This window comes from Gopherus flavomarginatus, chromosome 7 (genome assembly GCF_025201925.1).
Source record: "Gopherus flavomarginatus isolate rGopFla2 chromosome 7, rGopFla2.mat.asm, whole genome shotgun sequence".
In the NCBI taxonomy this organism is placed as follows: Eukaryota; Metazoa; Chordata; order Testudines; family Testudinidae; genus Gopherus; species Gopherus flavomarginatus.
Window position 1 is genome coordinate 3,627,034 of NC_066623.1, and position 21,529 is coordinate 3,648,562.

General features: G+C 41.4%; 1 protein-coding gene across 8 annotated transcripts in view; it reads right to left on the reverse strand.

The window, feature by feature from the left end:
• Nucleotides 1-900: 900 nt before the first annotated feature.
• Nucleotides 901-21,529, reverse strand: part of SGCD (sarcoglycan delta) — a 665,508-nt gene continuing 644,879 nt past the window's right edge. For all 8 annotated transcript variants that reach the window (XM_050961320.1, XM_050961323.1, XM_050961326.1 and 5 more), the window contains 2 exons: nt 12,229-12,352; nt 901-11,330 (listed from right to left, as the gene is read on the reverse strand). In XM_050961320.1, the coding sequence (XP_050817277.1) occupies nt 11,157-11,330; nt 12,229-12,352 (298 nt within the window). In that variant the 3' untranslated portion in view covers nt 901-11,156. The remainder of the gene's footprint in view (nt 11,331-12,228; nt 12,353-21,529) is intronic.

Here is a 21,529-nt window from a genome sequence, read left to right on the forward strand (position 1 = left end):
AACTGTGATAGCTTATGAATTTTGGACATCTGGAAGTTGTGATTATTAGAGCTCGCATTTACTTTTAGACTGGTAGGAATGCATGATTCGTCAGATGGGCTGAATTCTAGCTATTGGTTTGGATAACGAACACCAACCAATCCTTTCATTTAATGGTGAAATGTATTGAAAACAAATTTACATTTAAAATGTAATCCCAAGCAGGATGATTTCTCTCACAAGTGTTTGCCTGGAATGGAGTCACCCATGAACAACTGATTAATTAGTCATTTAACATGACTGGCTGGATCGTTAAAACCATTGGATGAGTCCATCATTTCTCTGTGACCAGGCTAAGAAATGACTCGGGAAAGCTCAGGCAATTTCTTACAACATGTAAGATTCCTAGAGCAGGCGAAGTTATTTCTCGTAGTCCAAAAAAAGGGGATTTTTTTTGTGGGGGGGGAGAAAGCACACTCAAAAGGAATTTTTTTTTTCACATAATGCGTAGTTGGCATGTGGAATATGTTGCCTCCTAATACAATTAGCAAGACTCAGAACAGGACTGGACATTTATATTGATAACAAGAACATCCAGACTTTTATAATAGTAAGGATTTAAAGACACCTAGAGTTTTAGAAGGAAGATAAACTCTCTTGCTTCAGGTCATAAGCCAAGCCCAGATAAAGGGGGTCAGGAGGAAACTTTCTCTGGAGACAGGTTTTTCCATAATTACCTATTGCAGTTTTTAACTTCCTCTGATGCATCTGGTATTGGCCACTATCAGAGACAAGATATTGGCTGCGATGGACCACTGGTCTCATCCTGTTTGGCAAACCTTAGGTACCTATAGAAGTTTAGGCTCACTGGTGACATACCCCCACCCACTTTCCCCCAGCAAAAAAAGAACATTTCTTCCCTTCTTAACAATCATTATTTTATTAATATATTTTACAAGTTTGCAATTGAAATCATTTAAATACAAATCTTTTTTATACAGAAAGTGTAATAAAGTTAAAATAGTTCCTTGTGTAATCATAGCATTATTGCAATGCTTACAAAATTTTGCATAGAGTGTGCAAGGATTGATGTTATTTGATTAAAAAAAAGCTTTTTATTTTCTCACACCACACACATACCTAAATTTAAAAAAAGCGCCAAATATGAATTTCTTAATGATAACCGTGATAAGAGTTTACACTCATTTTGTCATGTTTACACTATCAAGGTCATTGGTGAGTATTGGGATAGAGGTCAGAGAAAGCATTTTACTATCATAGATGAAAAACTGCTATAGGATATCGACATGCTTTCTGATGACATAGATGAATGGGGTTTTGACAGGATAAATGTCATTGTTTAAACTACCAGAGGCTATGTCCTGCAGTCAATTCTCCCTATGAAAAGCATTTTACTGGGGTAACATAAACAATTTTATGGGCTGTCAAACACTAGAATTTGCATGAGGCAAGTTTTTAAAATAAAGGGCGGGCAAGGTCAGAAAAAATGACTAAAAATAAAAATATGCATCTGAACTAGAACATTGGATCCAAGCCCTCAAACTTCTGCAAACTCCAGATATGGATCCATATCTGGATATGAACGTTGGAGACCGACCGCTGTTCTTTTGTGTCTTCCGAATCCTAGATTCATTCTGTTGTTAGTAAATGAATTAATCCTCCTTTATGCTGAGTAGCATATGACCTCTTGAGTAGCCCCCGAGATGTGACTGGACTAGATAGTTCACTGGACAACGACCAAAATCAGTGCAGCTGCTCATGTGAGTAAGAGCTCTTCATGGTAAATGCTGCAGAACTGGCCCTAAATCGAGTTCTTACCATAGTCAGCACAGCAGAGCCTAAATAGATGCAGAAGATCAAGCGGTATCCTCCCGTGCCTCATACGTTATCTACTCAAATGCCAGCTAAACTCTGATAAGGTGGAAAGCAGAATGAACATGCCTTGATTTTCAGATAGGGGGTTGAGGTAGCAGTTGAGAGAAAAGCTTGCCATTCCTCTTTAATTGGCCCAACATGATAGTGGGGACTCACTGATGGAGAAGGAATATAGGCTACCATTCTGCCACTTTGGTTTAATCTGATTTTTTTTTTCATTTCCACACGTGGATTAGCAGGCTGTAGTTTAGAGTAGGTGGCAAAAATCTCCTTTTCAACGTCATCAAAGGTGACAGGCTTTTTGGGCCAGATCCTCAGCTACTGCAAATCAGCACAGCTCTGAAGTAACGGTGGAAGATGGCATTAGCTCCAGCTAAGAATCTGACCCTCTGCATGGGGCAGGACTTGGTAAACTGCTACCAAGCTAGAACCTAGTCACCCCATATCACCCTCATTCTTATTTTCCTCTCAGACTGCTTGTCCAGCTAGTTCATGATGAGGCAAGTAAAAAAAACAAAACAAAACAAAACAAAACCCAAAACTTCACAGGGTTCATGTTCGTAGATGAGTATTTGAAACATGTCATCTTTCCCTTTTCCTGAGCTTTCTGCACTTTTCTGTTTGTCCAAATAGAAGTATAATTAGAGCAGAAAGCAGAGTTAGTTTTAAGAATGGGCTGGGTCTTCTGGCATTACTACAGATGCTTGAGGGGTGTAGGATGACCAGATGTCCTGATTTCATAAGGATAGTCCCGATTTTGGGGTCTTTTTCTTATATAGGCTCCTTTAGCCCCTACCCCTGTCAAGATTTTCCCCACTTGCTATCTGGTCACCATAGAGGGGTGCAAGATGGCTAGCAAGACTAGGGTATAGTATTTCTTGTTGCTATTTATACCATTTAGGCTGTGTATACATAGAATCTGTAACATAGAATCATAGGGTTAAAAGGGACCACAAGGGTCATCTGGTCTCACCCCCATTATTAATACTGCCAACATCATTAATACTGCCAAAAAGTCAAATAATAATAATAACAATAATGTCCATATCTAGAACTGAAAAGGACCCCGATAAGGATGATTAGCAGGCGTGCCCACTCTCTTTCAAAATAAGATGCTAATTTCCCTACTCTGTAGGCACTACTGTATAAGAAATCTAGTTAAAAAGTTTAGGAGAAAAAATATCTGTAGCTAACAAGATGTGGGCGGCACCAGAACAGCAACATTTGATTTTTCAGTTCCTGTAATCCAATCATACATAAAAACGGGACCACCCATAAATAACTAGTTTTCTTGCTCTCCAATTCAAGCCTGCTTCAAGAGACTTCAAGGGTTCCATTATGAGAGATCTTTTGAAGGAATACAGAAATCACATTTCTTTAGAAAGTGATAATGCGTTTAGCAAGCAGCAGCAGGCTTCAAAATGCTTTCTTTCTTATTAGTGGTTAAGCCTTTTGGAGCGGGGTGAGGGAGATGCAAGAGCACAATGCAATTTTAAATTCCTATGACAAGCAAAGATGCACGTGAGACGTGATTTGCGGTGGCCTTATTCCTATGATGGCTAATGTACTGGAAAGTGTCACCATTTCTGTTCCAGGAGAAGCTGATGAAAGGTCCCAAAGTGCCTTTTTAAAAATCATTCTGATAAAGGACCTGTTTTCTAAGGGACTATATCTCTATCCTAAGTATTTGGGAGCAGAGCACAATGCAAATGTAATGTTTTTTTGCACAAATCTCTCCTTCCTACGCCCACGATCAATGGTGGAAAGACAAAGTGGAACTAACTGTAAGACAAAAACTTATATATAGCTCCTTAGGGGTCCTTTCCTCTTATTTATTTTTATCCTGATTAAAACTAACAATCTCATCTTTTCAAAAAGAGATGAGATGCTTCAGAGGAAATCCCAATCTCCTCTGAATAGGTAGCATGATGCTATTAACTTAACAGAAGGCTTGTGACAGAAAATCATAGGCATTGGATGACTCTGAGTGGCAACAATAAGATGAGACATTTCCTAAAAGTGACAATGATGCTGACTTTCACACAGGAAGTACACCTGTAGCAAAATTAATTTTTCAGGGGCTCACACTTCTAGTTTAAAGTGAGGTGCCTGGGAAATCTCAGTGGAATTATGATTGAAGATTTTCCCCCTTTCTCTGTAGTTATATAAATATCTACCTTTCCTGCAAAAAAGAGTGGCTTTTTTATTTTTTTTTTAAACAAGACTCAATAAAATGCAATTTGCAGATTAGGAAATTCTTAGCTTTAGAAAGCTTCAGGGCTGTGTATATATATATTGCCACATGCTTTTCAAATATGACAATGTTTGTTTAAATACCAGTTAATCCCATTTTTCTAACCCAATCCCAAACCATTGTGTTTAATGTGGATGGAAATTTGTCACCCTCATTAAACAAACTCCCCAACATTCTGACAAGAATGGGTCAGACAACAGCCTTTAAATGGGATCAGTAGCATTATCCCAGGTTGGTCCAAACAAGGAATGAATATAATCACAATCAGATCCATCCAAAATTTGTTGTTAATTCAAAGGTAATAGTGTAAACAGACAAAAGAGAATCACTTTATCAGTATCACTAAGGAGATATCTATAAACATGCTTTCCCCTTGCTTACTTCATCGCTGTCTGGGTAGGCCAATCTATGGTATTAATGCCATGTCAATTTCTAACCTTCCCCCTGTCTCAACCATAAGCTCTGTTAGATCAGCTGTAAAAACAATGAGTCCTATGTAGATGGGTTTCTATAGAAACATAGAGTGCAGAGAGGAAGGAAGAACTGAGTTTGAATCACACACCAATAGCGCTTTTTGCCTGCTTAAATATTCAGTGGTCATTGTTTAGAGATGGGCAGCCGGGAAGGGAGGGAGGGAAATTAAGATTTAAAAATGTTCTGTTTTGCAAAATTTTTAAAATATTTTGAAATTTCCAGATTTGAAAATTTCCAACCAGCTGGTTGAAAATGCTTCACAAATCTATTACCAGCTTTTTTCCCATTTGTTTTTTGAATTATAAATTTCAAACTTAAAAGTCAACAAAATTGTAGTCCAACAATAATTCTGTTTAACTGTACATGTGTTAAAGATTGAGCAGTCACGGTGTAGTTATTCTTCTGCACCGCAGGTACAATTAGGTGTTCGTAGGTCCAACTTTCAGATGGCCTTTTGGCAGCAAGCCAATCACTTAAAACAGGGCTATCGCTGAAGCATAAGCTTAGGGCTCTCCTTGATCTACACAGGAAAATCTCACCAGCGCAGTCGGAGTTCCACACACATCAAGGCGAGAATGCACATGAGCAGCTAACAACATTTAGCTTATTTATCCCTCTGCACCAGAAATGTTGTCATATTAACAACCTTCTTCAACACTAAATTTTTCTTCTTTCAGTTTTTAGACCACTCTTTGCCTTTTGTACACAGCACAGAATATGACACTTTCTTTCCCCTATTAACTGAGTTTGTTTTCCTCTGTTCTAGTCTAGTGCACTGAAGCTATGCAATGAACTCCGGGTTTCCTGCCCAGTTCCAATAAGCACCATAAAATTAACACAGTGGGTGTGGGGCAGCACTTCTAACAGTCTTTGATCTGTGACTCACTCCCCTTTATGATACGAAACTTAAAGCCGTAACAACAAATATTTTTAAAAAACATCCCTAACCCCCATTTCAGACAAAAGCCAATTTCACTTAAGAGCCTGCGCATTCAAGGAGTGCAAGAATTACAGACCGGTTCATTCAGCTTTTGCATGACTATGGGGCTCAGACGAACCTGACCTCTTCCCAAGAACCATAGGAATCTTCCTCTTTAACAATGGAGCAGTCTCGACCGAATGGAGGCTTAGCCTGCTTTAGACATCATTTTGCTATGCTGAATGTTGTAGGTGGTCATTTAAGTTCATAATTTTTATTTTTTTGTACCATGTTGGTATTGAAGTTTAAAAAAATTGAACTGAAAACACATGATTAAAGGAAACAAATGTAGACCACAGTTGCAGTACTTTAACCTTTCTAAAAATTTCTAGGGGAGTTGTAATATATCACTTACTACTCCCTGGCTTTCCTTTTGCAGGACAGTTCCTGTAGTGCTAACATCTCATTTGAACTCTCAGGGTAGTAATTATGCTGACTGCTGGATAATACATACTTTAAACAAATGAAATTTGGAGAGTGGATGCGGATATATCATCCAGTTTTAGGAACTCTGTTACTAATGGCAAAGTCTTTTTGTTTTTAAAGACCGTCGTGACATACCTGTTATGGTAGGGAGTTCATACAGTAAATACAGATAAGGTATTGTGTAAAGGCAAGCACTAATAGTCATTTTCTCTACTACTTAGTAACGGTGGCATTTAAAGCAAATATAGCATGTTACTGAAGCTCTATTAAAGTCAAGAGTTACACTACATAAAAGCATTTATCTTTAGCTTTAGTATTCATGGTTGCCTAAGGTATATTGACAATAACACAGTCCCTTGATTAGCAAGTATTTTGAATGCACATAGCGTCAGTGCAGAATTGTGCACAATTCTGAGTCTGGCCTCAATCCTGCTACAACTGACATAGACGGCAATGTTTCCATTGACTTCAGTGGCCTAAATCTGAACCCAGAAAGACCCTGGGCTGGATCTCGCAGGCACTGAAGTCAATGGTATATAACCCATTCAATAGAAGCCGACTCCCTATCCCTCGCAGCCTGTCCTAAGTTGTGAGAGATAAAAGGAACCCTTGAGATAACTACCAGCCCTTCATGGGCAAATGATGACAACTGAACCAAATTGTGAGTCCGATTCATAAAGAAATATCAGTTCGCTGGCTGGCAATTTTCTTTTAACTTCTGTGGACAGTTTGTGTGTATGAAGTTGAAACTAAGCAAGCCTTGAGTAGCGATCTCCTAGGAGATGAGTGGGCTATGGGCAGAAACAATCTTATACAGTGAAAATAATTATTCAAAGAAATATGCAAACTAAACCCACCAAATGACACACAGTGTTGTATGGTCAACAACTGCAGCACTGACTAGATCTCCATTTACTAAAGAACTACCGGCCACAGTGTACTGTTGTCTCCTAACAATAACCAACGGGCACTCTCAGAGTTTTGTGTCATGCAACATTCCTTCCCTTTCTAAGCAAAGGTTTTCATTGTTTTCAAGCGAACAACAATCCTCCAGGGGAGTGGGAAGGGGATCCTTTTCTAGGAGATGAAGAGAGTGAAGAAATGAAATAGGTAATTTTTTGTGACCTGTCTTCCCATCAGCATTGAAATAGTAAAATTTAAGTCACTGCACAAGGGTTCTTTTAATCACGTGACTCCCATTAATACAGGAGCTGCTTGGCAACATAGCTGTGCTAAAAATGACCCCCCCAAAATGGGGATGCTTTAGTTCAGTACATCACTTTTGTTGAACTTAAGTGTGTGCCTAGGGAGGTTGTGGAATCTCCATCTCTGGAGATATTTAAGAATAGATTAGATAAATGTCTATCAGGAATGGTCTAGACTGTATTTGGTCCTGCCATGAGGGCTGGGGACTGGACTCGATGACCTCTCGAGGTCCCTTCCAGTCCTAGAATCTATGGATCTATGAAACTGTACCTCAATCTTTGCCAAGCAAAGCGATTGCTCCTCAGAAGCTGCAGGAACTTACACTCTCTGTTTAGTGAAGACCTTTTCTCTAACTGGGTGGAACTGACTACCATGCAGGGGGACAACATAAGGTGTAGGAGACCATTTAAGCCCCAATGTGAGGATTTAAAGTGGAAGTTAAGAGGTGTGTAAGTCTGCACAGGGGTGAATTTCACCCAATAGAGCAAAGAGATTTTTTTTTCTTTAACAGCACGTAATTTAACATTTTAAAAGCTAGAAACTCACTCTTTTCTATGTACTCATACAAAGTTGGGCTCTCCTCATTTATGCAAAACTAAGGTACTCTTTTTACCTGACGAAGAGGACCTACACTACCAACAAGCTATCATGGTGATAGGGACAGGTACTTCAGTCACCAGTTCAAATCCAGCCCAGACTGGTAAATGACAGAATGGCCTCAAGGCTCTCTCATGGCCTTTGTGAAATGAGCATGACGATCTCAGTTCAGTTTCCGGTAGATAAGCATCTACATCACTAGAATTATCATTACACATGGCACTAAACTATAAAGCAGGGAGGGTAAAGACTGAATGAAGGTAAAGACTGAGCTTCCCTCCAACACAGGGGTGGGACCTGCTAGGCCAGGTTGAGGAATATTGGCAATGCAGTACAGGAAACTACACACTACCCCAGCCCTTCCTGTGCCAGTTCTGGTGCTCTACCCAGCATCTTTCACCAGCACGAGAATCAGTCATTGGGGGAGAAAAGTGAAATAAAAGCAGATCTTTGCACAATACACTCTTATTATTATATGACTTGAGAGAACAAAGCAGCAACCCGGGCATTCTGGCCAGTTATACCGTGATGTGTGCGTTGCTGAGTGGAAATCTTTGAAATTAGTGAGAAGAAGAGCTCTGTGTAGCTCGAAAGCGTGTTTCTTTCATCAACAGAAGTTGGGCCAGTAAAAGATTTTACCTCAGCGCAAACTTCATTATAACCTTGTGCACCTTTGAAATATAATTTTTTTTATGAATCGGCCCTTGCATATGATGTGAATTACTATCCAATACAAAATGAAATGAGAAAAAAATACTACAGTAAATGTATTCCACATGGGGCTATGAGTGGGACTTCAGCTATGGTCCGGAGGTAACATACATTGTCTTTCGTTATATTTAATATGGTAAAAGTCTATACTCACTCCAGCAGCCCTCACAGCCTTTATGGATTTCACTTAAGTCTGCTCCATGTTGCACCATCGGCTCCCATGACATCTGTTGACAGCCGCCTCCCTCCCTTCCAACTGTACCCCCATAAAATAAAGTAGTTTTAATAACAAGATAAATATGATGTGCTTCTCCTTGCTGAGTGCATTGACTTAAAGCATAGGCACAATTTCCCTCTTTGAACAGAGATGGTATAGTCCTATGTCCCAATACAATTGTTATCCTGGGTGACCCTTTGCATTAATTAACAAATAGTTTGAACTTGATAATTAACCTAACTGCATCACTAAGAAAATTGTAGAACTAATCATTTTCAACCTCTGTCAAGTGTAAAATTTTATGGATGTCCTCAAGTGTGCTTTGTTAGCGAGCAAAAACAACCAGAAGGATAGGGTTTTTTTCTAACAGCCTGATCCAAGTTCCATACAAGTCAGTGGGAGTCTTTCCATTGACTTCAACTGGCTTTGGATTATGCCCTATATGCACATTTAAAAAACCCAGAAACCTAGCACTCTCGAGCCCCCAAGAAAATACAAGTGATTCATGTAGAAATTGGCCAAACTGTTTCTAAACATTTTGTTTTTGTGATATTTAATCGTGAAAATTGTTTGAGTGAAATCAATGTACTTTCAATATGACCAGAGGTATGCACAGGTTTGAGTATTTGTATAGGGGTAAAGTTTTCAAAAGCACTTAAATAACTTAGTAACTCAGGTCTCATTGCAAGTTAATAGGAATTAGACATTTTTGAAAAATTTACCATGTATGTTTTTCACAGGCTTCTGAAATGCCTGGTGGAGCCACTGATGGAGTTGAAACCCAGTAACTATGAGATCTCCACACTGCCCATGGTATTCCCATTTTTGGATAATGGAAACAGTGTGACAAGATCAGATCTCACATTTTTCCTTTCCCATAAATGCCTCATGGAGGGAAAAATCTCCACTCATGAAAAACAGATTCAAATACTGAGTTATTTGGGTTGAAGTTCAAGATGACCCAGAGCCCAAAGCCTTACTTTTCCATGACCTTATTTGGTCATAATCTTTATAAAACATTTTTAAAAGTCCTGTTTCATAATCAGCATCTCTGATATTTGCAATCTCCATAAAAAGTGAGTGACCTCAGACTGTCCTCCCTGTTTAAAAAAAACAAAATTCCTGCAGAGAATTTGAATAATGCTTCTCTTTTGTGTGAGTTTCACTGTCTCTCAGACGTGTGTGTGTGTGTGTGTGTGTGTGTGTGTGTGTGTGTGTGTGTGTGAGAGAGAGAGAGAGAGAGAGAGAGAGAGAGAGAGACAGTGAGACAGGTGGTTTATTTTAAAAGCAGAATTACCCCAGACTCCTAGAGTGTAGGATTGAAAGCTCCAGGATGAACTAGAACACCTGATGGCTATGTAGACCTGGTATTTTTGTAATTGCAACATTTTTTTCTCTCTCTCTTTTTTTTTTAAATAAAGCATTTTTTTTTGTTAACAGGGGATGTGGCATTTGCACAGTTAGTTTTCCTGTTGATGCAAAGTAACGTAATAAAATGTCAGTTACACAAATAGGGGTTACTATTGTAAACCACAGGAAAACAGAATTAGCCTGAGTTTGAATTTTCTCCCAGAGGCAGTGACCTCCATGTATATGTCAAATTCCCTGATCTTTTATACCTCTATCTGCCAAGGAGGAATGAAAGGGGCTCCCTTCAGAGCCCATTAAACATCGCCCCTTCACTGGCTGAATGCATTGCAGCTGAATGATGCATGCCATTCTCTACCTTCTCTGGGCCTGATCCAGCACCACTTAAGTCAATGGGAGTTTTGCCATTTACTCCGCTGAGAACAGAATTGGGGCCTATATTCCCTGCTTCCCAAGGCTAAGGGAGTGGAGACCAGCACTGGGAATCAAACCCAGTTTTCTTGGTGGACAGTGTAGAGTCTCCTGATTAGCCTGCTCTGCTTTAGATTTAAAGTAGAGTGTAATTTAGAGACAAGCGTCTCAGAGTTCTTGAGGCCATTTGCTCTGTCTTGCCGGCCATTCTGTTGCCACTGATTTTTAATGGTGCAAAAATGATCAGAGTTGTTGTTCTCCTCTTGCATGGTGCTAGGAGTACGTCAGTTCGTGTACTGAATCAGACATTGTTCCCATTGCTAGGAGGAGACAGTGAGTAATAAGGGAGGATCATTAGACTATATTAATACAGAAGAGTTCAGGGAGTAGTGAGTCCAATTTAACAGAATGTAATAGGGTCACCCTGGGATTCATTGTACTGAAACATCATTTTACACAGAGGATATATATATATTTTTATATATATATATTCATATATATATATTCACACACGCGCACACACACAAAAAAGTCTTTGATAGGCTTTCTGGGTTCTAGCAAAAATAGTTGGCAGCTGCTATCTGTGAGACCAGAACAGGGCCTCTGTGCTGCCTGCAATGCCTGCTGCGAACCGTCTCTTAAGAACAGATGCTTGTGTTTATCTGGCAGGTGGAGCTAGCTCCTGCCTGAGACAGGAATAACCTCCCATTGGAACACACACACAGTTCGTAGATTTTTTGCCTGGATCCGGTAGAGGACTGGGATGCTAGAGGCAATCTAGGTAGTTTGATATTTGCAGCATTCAGCGTAATCTGAAGTGGGGTGTGGGGGGAGAGAGAGACAGAGAGAGAATTAGTGATGAGTTGTAATTTTTAATTGCTAAATAACGTTCACTACAAAACCGAGATGTGAGCAATAGAATTTTTCATGCAGATGAGTCCAGGGTGGAAGCAGTAGCAGCTGTAATTATACATTTTAAAAAATAAATCTAGCTTACTTCAAAAGGAAACATCATTTCAAAATGAGAAATTGAAATGTTTCATTTAGAAAATGTTGAAACAAAATGTTTCAGCTCTTTCAAAAAAATTTTTTTTTTGGGGGGGCAGCAAAAGTATTTGCCAAGTTCAACCTGATTTTGCAGTTTCAATTTACCCAAAAGTGCATTTTGGGGGGAAAATAAACTATTAATCTGAAATATTCCACCCAATTCTAGTTTTTCCCATTTTTTTAACCCTCTTTTTTCCTTCTGGTAGTTAACTGATGTAGCTCTCTAACTTTTCCTGACACTATTCCCTCAAAAATCAAAACAGCCAGTTACAGAAGTTTTGCAGACCTATACAGGTGAATTAAGCTCCTCTCATTGCAGAATTCATGATCTAAGATTGAATTATGTTAGCCAAGTAAATCTCATTTTAAACTGACAACCAAACAGAGAATTTAGGAGTATAGTGCAATTTTACAGCTGCATAAATCTCCTAGTACAATAGATGCTATTATCCAAGCACTTTAAAAATAATAAATCAGCTGAGCATTCTCCATGGAAGGAATCTAGTTTGCACACAATGTGTTCAGTCACTGCTATCGTATCTGGGCCAGCTTCACCATTGTTTTTAAACCACTGTGTGAAAGGGAGTTGCTAAGTAGATGAGGCAGTTATAAATCTACAGGTGACAGTTGGTTTTGGTTTAGGGTTCCTTTTCCATTTCCTACCTCTCCATCTTTTGATTCCAGCCTCAGCTCCGTCCTGCATGTGGCTTCCACGTTGCCAGCCTCTGCGTTAATTTCAATTCCCTTTGGAGCCTCCATCACCAAAGAGCGTGTGGGTGACTCAAGTCTGTAATGCAGTAAAGACGGGATTATATCACTAGCTGCACTTTGATGTTCAATCTGAGTGTTTCTTCTCACCCCGCTCAGTTCCCCAATGCCTTGCACCTTAGGTACTCATTGAGGGCCCAATCCAAAGCCCACTGAGGTTAGTGGCAAGACTCCATATACAAAGTGGGTATAAAACTTTATTATTCTAATGTAGTAGCATTTCGCACCTACTTTGCCCAGATGAAGGAACAAGGTGCAAGGCACTGGCAATTCAGCTTCGCAGGCTGATCAGTTTGCTCGCTGTTCTAACAAGTTCAGACATCTGTTAAATAATCAGTACCACAACCTGGGCATACTAGCAAAATGTTATAATTCTAATTCTTATCACTTACATAGCACTTTACATCCTCAAATCGCCACACAAACATGAACAAGCCAATCCTCATGACATCTCTGTGAGGCAGGGAAGTGTTATGCTTATTTAAGTAATGGGAATACTGCAGTAGAAAGCTCTAAATGACTTGCCAGAGGCTGTGAACAAGGATTAGAAATCAGAAGGTCCTTGAAATGAAAACCCTTGGGGAAAGTTCAGCTGTTCGGAGCTAGGAAGAGATTAAGGGCTGCTTGCCCCACTTGTCAAAACCCCACAGGGATGGGCGGGCCTAGTGCTTTAACTGCCCAATCGATGAAAGCTCCTGCAGGTTCAGAAGCATCCTATCGCAGACGCGAGTCCGCTGCCTTGCACAGTGGGTACAGGGCATACACTTCAGTCTTGCATGGTGCTCCAGGCTCTCTGGAGAACTGTGGTGAGGGGCCCCTCTCCTGCTCCTCAGGCTGCTGGTTTTCACCTGACTCACTAAGGCTCTGTCTCCATTGATGCAAAGGTGTATCTTTTACAGCGAGCTAACAAACCGGTGCTAGTTATCTCACTGTAAAATCCTAGTGTTCAGTCAGAGAGCTAGGCGAGGTTGGCACTATCCCAGCCCACCCTAAGCCTGGGGTGGACCTTGCCTAGTTTTGCCCAGTAAAACTAAAGAGCTTTGTCTGAACTGTGTTTACACTGTGATACCTACCATGGGTTAGTTACCTACAGTACAAATACACCTCTTTTGTCAGTGAAGCCATAGGCTCAGCAGTCTTCTTGCTGTTAGTTTCACCTGCCTCCCCAAGCGGGTGTGAAGGCACAGACATTAATGCTGCTGCAGTGCCAGGAAGAAAGCAACCCAAAACGGCTGTCCCCTGGCTCTGATTCACCCCAAAGCCCTGTGGAGCCCCCTCTCCCCCCACCCCACCCAGCAATGCTGTTAACAAGGAGATGCTGCCATGGGCAGGTCTGCAAAAAAACAGTTGTTCCTTCTTCCCAACAGGCTGGTCTGCTTTTCCATGGGTTCTTTCTGCTCTTGTGCTCCCTGCAATGCTGCCCTAAGGCAGTTACTATGGGTCTGTCTATACAGTAACTCCTCACTTAACGTTGTAGTTCTGTTCCTGAAAAATGCGACTTTAAGCAAATCCAATTTCCCCATAAGAATTAATGTAAATGAGGGGGTTAGGGTCCAGGGAATTTTTTTTCACCAGATAAAAGACTATATATATATATATACACACACACACACATATATATAAGTTTTAAACAAACAATTTAATACTGGTACACAGTGATGATAATTGCGAAGCCTGGTTGAGGTGGAGGAGTCAGAGGGTGGGATATTTCCTTTACTGCTAAATGATGAACTAGCAATTGGCTGAGCCCTCAATGGTTAACTCTCTCACTCTGGAAGGCAGCAGGAATGGAGGGAGATATGTGCATTTCCCCTTTAAGTACACTGCCTTGTTAATTAGATCAGCTTGCTGAGACCCCAGTGTCACGGAGTGTGGGGGAGTCCGGCCCTGCACCCCTCTTCCTGGGACCCACAGTGACTCTTGGCCAGCCAGTAAAACAGAAGGTTTATTGGACAACAGGAACACAGGTTACAGCAGAGCTTGCAGGCACAGTCAGGACCCCTCCACCGAGTCCTTCTGGGCTTTCAGGGTGCTTGGATCCTAGCTAGGATACCCTGAATTCCGCCCACACAGCCCCAAGCCCAAACTCCAACTGCTTCCCTCCTGCCGCTCCCTTCCTTTGTTTCCCTTCCCGGGCAAAGGTGTTTGACCTTTCCCCTCCCTTACCTAGCTCAGGTTACAGGCCCTGGCATCGTCCATCCCCTAAAGTCCTCCCCTGCTCTCCCACTCCCCACACAGACAGTCCCTACTGCATCACATCCAGCTACTGCAAGTTCCCTCCATCCTGAGCCCTGGTGTGTCCCTCCTGCTCTATGGAAGATGCGGAGTGCAGGACCAGGTGGGAGGGGGACACTGCAGAAAAGGACCTAGGGGTTACAGTGGACGAGAAGCTGGATATGAGTCAACAGTGTGCCCTTGTTGCCAAGAAGGCTAACAGCATTTTGGGCTGTATAAGTAGGAGCATTGCCAGTATATCGAGGGATGTGATCATGCCCCTCTATTCGGCATTGGTGAGGCCTCATCTGGAGTACTGTGTCCAGTTTTGGGCCCCACACTACAAGAAGGATGTGGAAAAACTGGAAAGAGTGCAGCGGAGGGCAACAAAAATGATCAGCAACGAAACAACGTTAACTGGGATGACTGTAAGTGAGGAGTTACTGTACTGCAATTAAACAGCCGCAACTGGCCCAGGTCACCCAACCCGGGCTTGCAGTACTGGGGCTCTGGGGCTGTTTAACTGCAGTGTAGATTTTCAGGCTCAGGCTGGTGCCCAGGCTCTGGGACCCTGGGATGAGGGAGAGTCCCAGAGCCCAGGCTCCAGCCTGAGCCTGAATGTCTACAGTGCAATTAAACAGCCGAGGGTATTTCATTACAGTGCAGATAGACCCCATGTCCTCTTAATCATTAGTAGAGACTGTGACCATCTTATTCCAGCTGCTCTGTGAACTGAGACACATCCATTTAACTTTTTTTTTTAAAAATCAGACTTAAGCCAAAGATATCGGAGACTCTTAAATCTGCGTAAATGAATGTGAGTGATGTCATTACAAACTGTGACTCTTTCAGTGAAAAGAAGACTCTGCTTAACGAATACACGTTTGTATTTATAGTCTGGTCTCTGGGTCCAATTCTTCTCTCGCACCCATTTGATATGATTGGGACCGTCCTGATATTAGAGGCTTTGTCTTATATATGCAGCTATACCCCCTCCCCCGAAAAAAAAAGTTCTGATTTTTCACACTTGCTCTCTAGTCATCCTGCCCTCAGAGGACTTTATGCTGGTGGAAGTGAGAAAAGAATCACCCTGCTAATTTTTGGCACTCAGGATTGCAGGAGGTTTATTCTATGATTTATTTTAGATCTCCTGAATGAATCCCTCAGACACCTGTCTTTAAACCAGCAGCAGAAAATCTATGCAAAGCCAAGCAGGGCAGCTGGGGATTTATGCACGAGAAGGGGTCTGAGTAATGTTTACAGAATACTTTCATTTGAAGCAATTATTTAAGACACACACTGCTTTCCTCTGAGTTAAAACCTTATTCAGTCTCCCAGAGCAGAACCAATTTGGAGGCTAATAATGATAGGAAATAATTTAGCGATGAGCGGATCATTCAGAATCAACAATTGTTTTCCAGAGTGGCTCTGTGGAGCTTTCTGTAGGATTCCAACCTGCCAGGCTGTGGGTAAGCCTGCATTTACAGCACTGGAGACACTAGATCTCTTCATTGTGTGCTCTTGCGCTTACGTTTTCCATCCTAGTGACTGGCAGTTACACCTTTTTTTTTCTTTTGCTTTTGTGCTGAGGGCTCTTGAGGGCCTGATTCTGATCCTGCTTACCCTAATGTGATTCACTGAAGTTAATGCCGTCATCCTGGTGTAAAAGCAAGATCGGAAGCAGGCCTGGAGACTCTACTGCTTTTCCCAGACACCACTTCACTGGAGCTGCTTTTGCCTAATGCAGGGCTTCTCAAACTGGGGGTTGCCAGGGGGTCGTGAACTGTCAGCTCAGTGGGGCTGATATCCCTGAGCCTCTATTAAATTAAATGAATTCCTCCATTTTTAATTATAAAGGGGGCTCACAGTCAGAGGCTTGCTGTGTGAAAGGGGTCACAATACAAAAAGTTTGAAAACCACTGCCCTAGAGCATATGGCCTTAAAGGGCAACCCCCTTCCCATTCTGCAAGACCTCTCCTCAAGGGCTTTCAGTGGGAATTAGGTGCCTATGGGGTCTTTGAAAACCCCACGAAGCATCTTCTGCATCTTTAGGTACCTAAAGACTTTAAACATTCTGGCCCTGGTCTCAGTTCCCCACCTGGGATAACAGTGCTTCCCAGCTGCTCAGGGATGTTGTGAGAATAAATACAGTAACAAGTGAGATGCACTCAGACACTGCAATAATGGGGCCCAGGTAAGTGCCATGGATAGAAGCTGGGTGTTGGGATACACCAATCTTTCTGAAAACAGCTGTTACTCTAATCAGCAGTACTGTCGAGGTCTTGTTATGCAGAAACAGAACATACTCTGCCTGCACAGAAATGCACGTCAGCATGTATATCGATGAACTCCATCCTTCTCTGTCTCACTCATGCTTAATGGGCAGTGCTAAATGTGCTACTGAAACCCCTTCATTCAAATTTATCTCTAAGATGTCTCAGCATTAAAAATGAACAGGTGGCGGCAGTTGTGCGTCTCTCAGCAAAGCCTTCTTATGTTGGTGCTGTAAACTCTGTGCAGCCGTCAATCAACGAGAGAGCAAAACTTTAAACGCTATCCCAGGGCTTGCCTTAAAACTCCAGCAGTAATCGATGAGAGGTCAGCATATCTATTTGTTCTGTAGTTCCAGTGAAATTCGTTCTCCTGAGTGGTCATTGCTTACCCAGATTTCTACTTTTCATTTCCTTCATCATAAGCAGCCACATTAATCACTTCAGCAGCTTGGATCTTATTTTCTTCCCTTATCCCCAGCATCCCCTACCGAATGAAGTGCTGCTTTTCTTACTGTTATGAGCAACCTTCTGTATTCGGTGAGCAAGAAGAATTTGTTGCTGATGCTGAGGCCTGTTCTGCAGCAGTTGGAGGCTACCCTGCTACAGACTAGCAGTGCTTTTAATGCAATGGATGCTGTTCCCTAGAAGAATGCCTGAAGTAACTACTGCCTGGGGAATGTACTGGCATGCGGGCAGGTGTTGGATAAATACAGTACCGGTGATTCGCTGACAGTGCAAGGGAAAGGTACTGCTCATCACTCTGAGCAACAGACTCCCCGTTACTGCTGAAACAAGGAAACTCAGATCTGTTATGTTCCAGATAGACACCAAGTTCAAGGGTGCAACTCTGTGGCACCTTTCCCCTCCTTATCACACAGAAGCCCCTCACCCAGTTGCACAGAGGGATCTGAGCAGGAAATCACCCAGAAAGATAATGGTGACAGCGAGAGCTTCATTTTACTAGCACTCTCCCTTCCTCATCGGAGGGAGTTCTGGGGAGAGCCCGGCTCCTGTAGAAACAGGGCTGTCACCGTGAATAGGGGATCCAGGAAGTGTTTGGAGGACCTAGCACGCGACTTGAATGAATTTTAGGGAATACATGTGGTTCAGGGGCAACCCCTGACCTATTCTTTGAGCCCTCTCCCCAAAAGAAATGAACCAGCAGAAACTCCATGGATGGGAACGCAATTTCCTGTTCCCCACATGTGACTTTCCTGCATAGGGAACAATCCCAGCTCTCTATATGGAAAAAGGATTTATTTACTTTTAATAAAAGCAGCAAAGAGTCCTGTGGCACCTTATAGACTAACAGACGTTTTGGAGCATGAGCTTTCGTGGGTGAATACCCACTTCGTTAGATGCATGATGAAGTGGGTATTCACCCACAAAAGCTCATGCTCCAAAACATCTGTTAGTCTATAAGGTGCCACAGGACTCTTTGCTGCTTTTACAGATACAGACGAACACGGCTACCCCTCTGATACTTTACTTTTAATAGGTCATCGGTATATGATACAGTGCTGTAGCAACATGAGTTCATTTAATTTAATTGAGAAAACTGCGGATTGAAACTAGCCCATGTATTACTGAAACTGTGGGTCATTATTTCCAATGGTTCTAATTACTTTTTTAGTAACCTTCTGACCAGTTATAAGACTTCATGCTGGGCATAAAATTAGCCAATGTTAATATTGTACTTGCTTATGTCTCATACAATTGATAAATTATGCTAGTAAATAAATGAAGAGTCACATCCATTTGCCAGTAATGAACCAGTATTTTAGGATGAGAGTTTCTCTGTTTTGATTTGTTTGATTTTTAGTGAAACAATGGGATCACCCATTCATAATGACTTGTACCGTTACTTAAGAGCTGTCTTCCAAAGGACCTATTTTTTCCCTCAAAAGAAAACACAAGATTTTTTCCATTGATTAGATTAGAAGTTATTAGTTTTTGCTGAAACAGTAAGCAACCTATGGTTAATTTCAGTTTGTAGAAGGTTACATCTTTTTTTTTTTCTAAATTGTATTGTTTTAGTTCTGCTGGGTAATGGCACAGAACAGTTAAAAGCATCCCAACTAAGGAATGGGGGTTAAGAGATCCTTCCATGGGACAAACTATGACTGACTGTGAGGAAGACTTCACAGACTCTTCCTTATGGAGTTTCCACCTAATTCTTGCAGCAAAAATGAGGCTAAGGGCAGGGTTTATGCCCCACACTTCTCGCCAGTATGGAAAAAGCAGCTGGTTCAGTCGAAAACCTCTCAACTTCCCAGAAGCTCAGGGCTGGGCCACTTCATTGGCTTCTGCCTCTGGCTGTCTAGCAGTGCATCTGCATTGGTGAGTCGTAAAAATGAAACTAACTAAAAACATAACACGTATTTGGGATAGGGAGAGAGAACGGAGGAGAGAGAAAAGATCCCAAGCGTAAATGGGGACAGAGACGGGGAAGAGTAAGTGATATTGGGACTGGAGAAGGTGGTTTTAAAGCTGACGGCGAGTTGTATAAGGGAAGAAATTCTAGCAGTTTCTTATCCCTAATCATGATATTGTGACTTCCAGTGCATATGATGTACAGTACTCAGCACAACACAAACACAGTAAGTACTTTAGAAGCTCACAGCTGACATCATGGCTAATAATAAAAAATATTTATCAATGTTACTTTTTGCATGGCATTGATACAAATTTTGTTTTCAATTATGTTCTAATGAAATGCATCAATTACTGTATGAGTAGCGACGTACAATTGTAATCTGATTCAGTAGAGATAAATGTTATATATGCAAAGTTTCTTGAACTACATTAATTGCTGATGTAAACAAAGATAGATTATCTTTGCATTCAACAATATTATTGTAACATATTCTTCTGTTTGGCAGCATTAATCATCATTCAATTTCCAACAGTTATGCTGCAAATCCATTATGCAAGTGACAACTCAGATGCAGCTGCATTCTGAAGCAGGTTATTCTGTACTGTTTACTGAAGCTACATTTAATTCTTAGGGTAATCTGTAGAGGACACTGCAAATGAAAATTCTTTCAGATGTAATCTGCAAATCGTTGGCTAATTTCCAGGAAAAACCCAGTGAAGGTTGCTAGTTTACCTCTCAATACATGCTAAAGGCTATATGTCTAATTATATTTGCTTGGAAGCATTAATATTGTGGAATAAGTCTAACTCAAACTGGGAAGGCTGCAAAAACTCTGCTACTTCTGTCCTGGGACAGTGCAGAACCTAAAGGATTTTGTATCAAACTGAGCCAACAGAAAGAGACCAAGAATTGATAAAGGAATATGAATCTGCTCATGTGCTGAAAGTCACATGTGTGTAGGTGCTTTGCTGGATTGGGGGCCTGCTGCACTCCTTAGGTGGTAAAAGGAATAAAACCTCATGTCTCAGACCGCACCTGAGTTATGTAGCAATACATGGCCTGTCATGGCTTATTGCTCTGTTCAACATTCTCACTGTAGTCTCTTCACCCCACCTGTCCAGCCATCTTTCTTACCCCAGCGTCCTCTAATTTTAGCCTTCTTTCTGTTCCCAACCGCTGACCTCTCCGTAGAGTGCATATGGAACAAGGTGCCAGACTGTGCGTAAGTGCTGCCGCATCTGTCATAAATGTCAATCACTTCCCCCTGCTTCTGTGCCACTAAGTCAATCTCATTTCATGGTCTTCAATCTCACTCTAAAATCATCCTTTTCTCTTTCACTCACCATTGTCTTTCGCCACAGAGATGTCACAAACTGCAGATGCAAAGCAAAAGCAAAATGTATTTCATCCCAAGGAAGTATTATACATTTGCTACTGTTTTTGCTAACTTTATCTTAATGTTGATGGAGTCAATTTTATGTTATTTCTTACCTTGAATTTCAGCCACTGTTTCTAGTGTAAAGTATCAGAGGGTAGCCGTGTTAGTCTGGATCTGTAAAAGCAGCAAAGAATCCTGTGGCACCTTATAGACTAACAAAACGTCTGTTAGTCTATAAGGTGCCACAGGATTCTTTGCTGTTTCTAGTGTATTTTCCCCAAACATAGCTCATGTTAAAATAAAACTCTCCTGACCATGCCTTCCCATGCCTGACCATGTTTCCCATACCTGGGAAACAACTTAAACTACTGCGGAGAGTAAATATATGAGAGAAGTGGTAATTGCCTGGCGGTTAACAGTTATAAACCATTATAACACAGGTTATAAATCATGATTAGAATAATGCTTAGTTGAAATTGATCCAAGGCCTGGGCGGTTCTAAACTAATGAGAGACTGGATTCGCATCCTGCTAGCAGGAACGCGCCCCGTGTGCACTAATGAGCTGGAGGAGCCCTTTGCTGGCTGTGCTAGGCAGGAGGGTCTCCGCTTTCATTTTAAAAAAGAGGAAACCTTTTATTAAACCTATTCTGGCAACTCACAAGGACCTGCCCTATTTTGAGTGACGCCTCATCCACCCCTCACCGTAAGGAAGAAGTTCTTTATATATAGTTCATGTTATGTCCCCAAACCTAAATACATGTCATGATTTTTATCCTCTAGGCACAGTTTACACATTCGTAATGTTGCAGTGACTTACTCAGAGTGACCATAAAGTGCTACAAGCAACAGAGTATACAGGAACAGAAATGTACAGAATTTACTTCCACAGCCCTCCTTGTGATGGACTAATACACTGTGTTAGGGGAATTGCTGAAAAAGATGGAATCATGCAA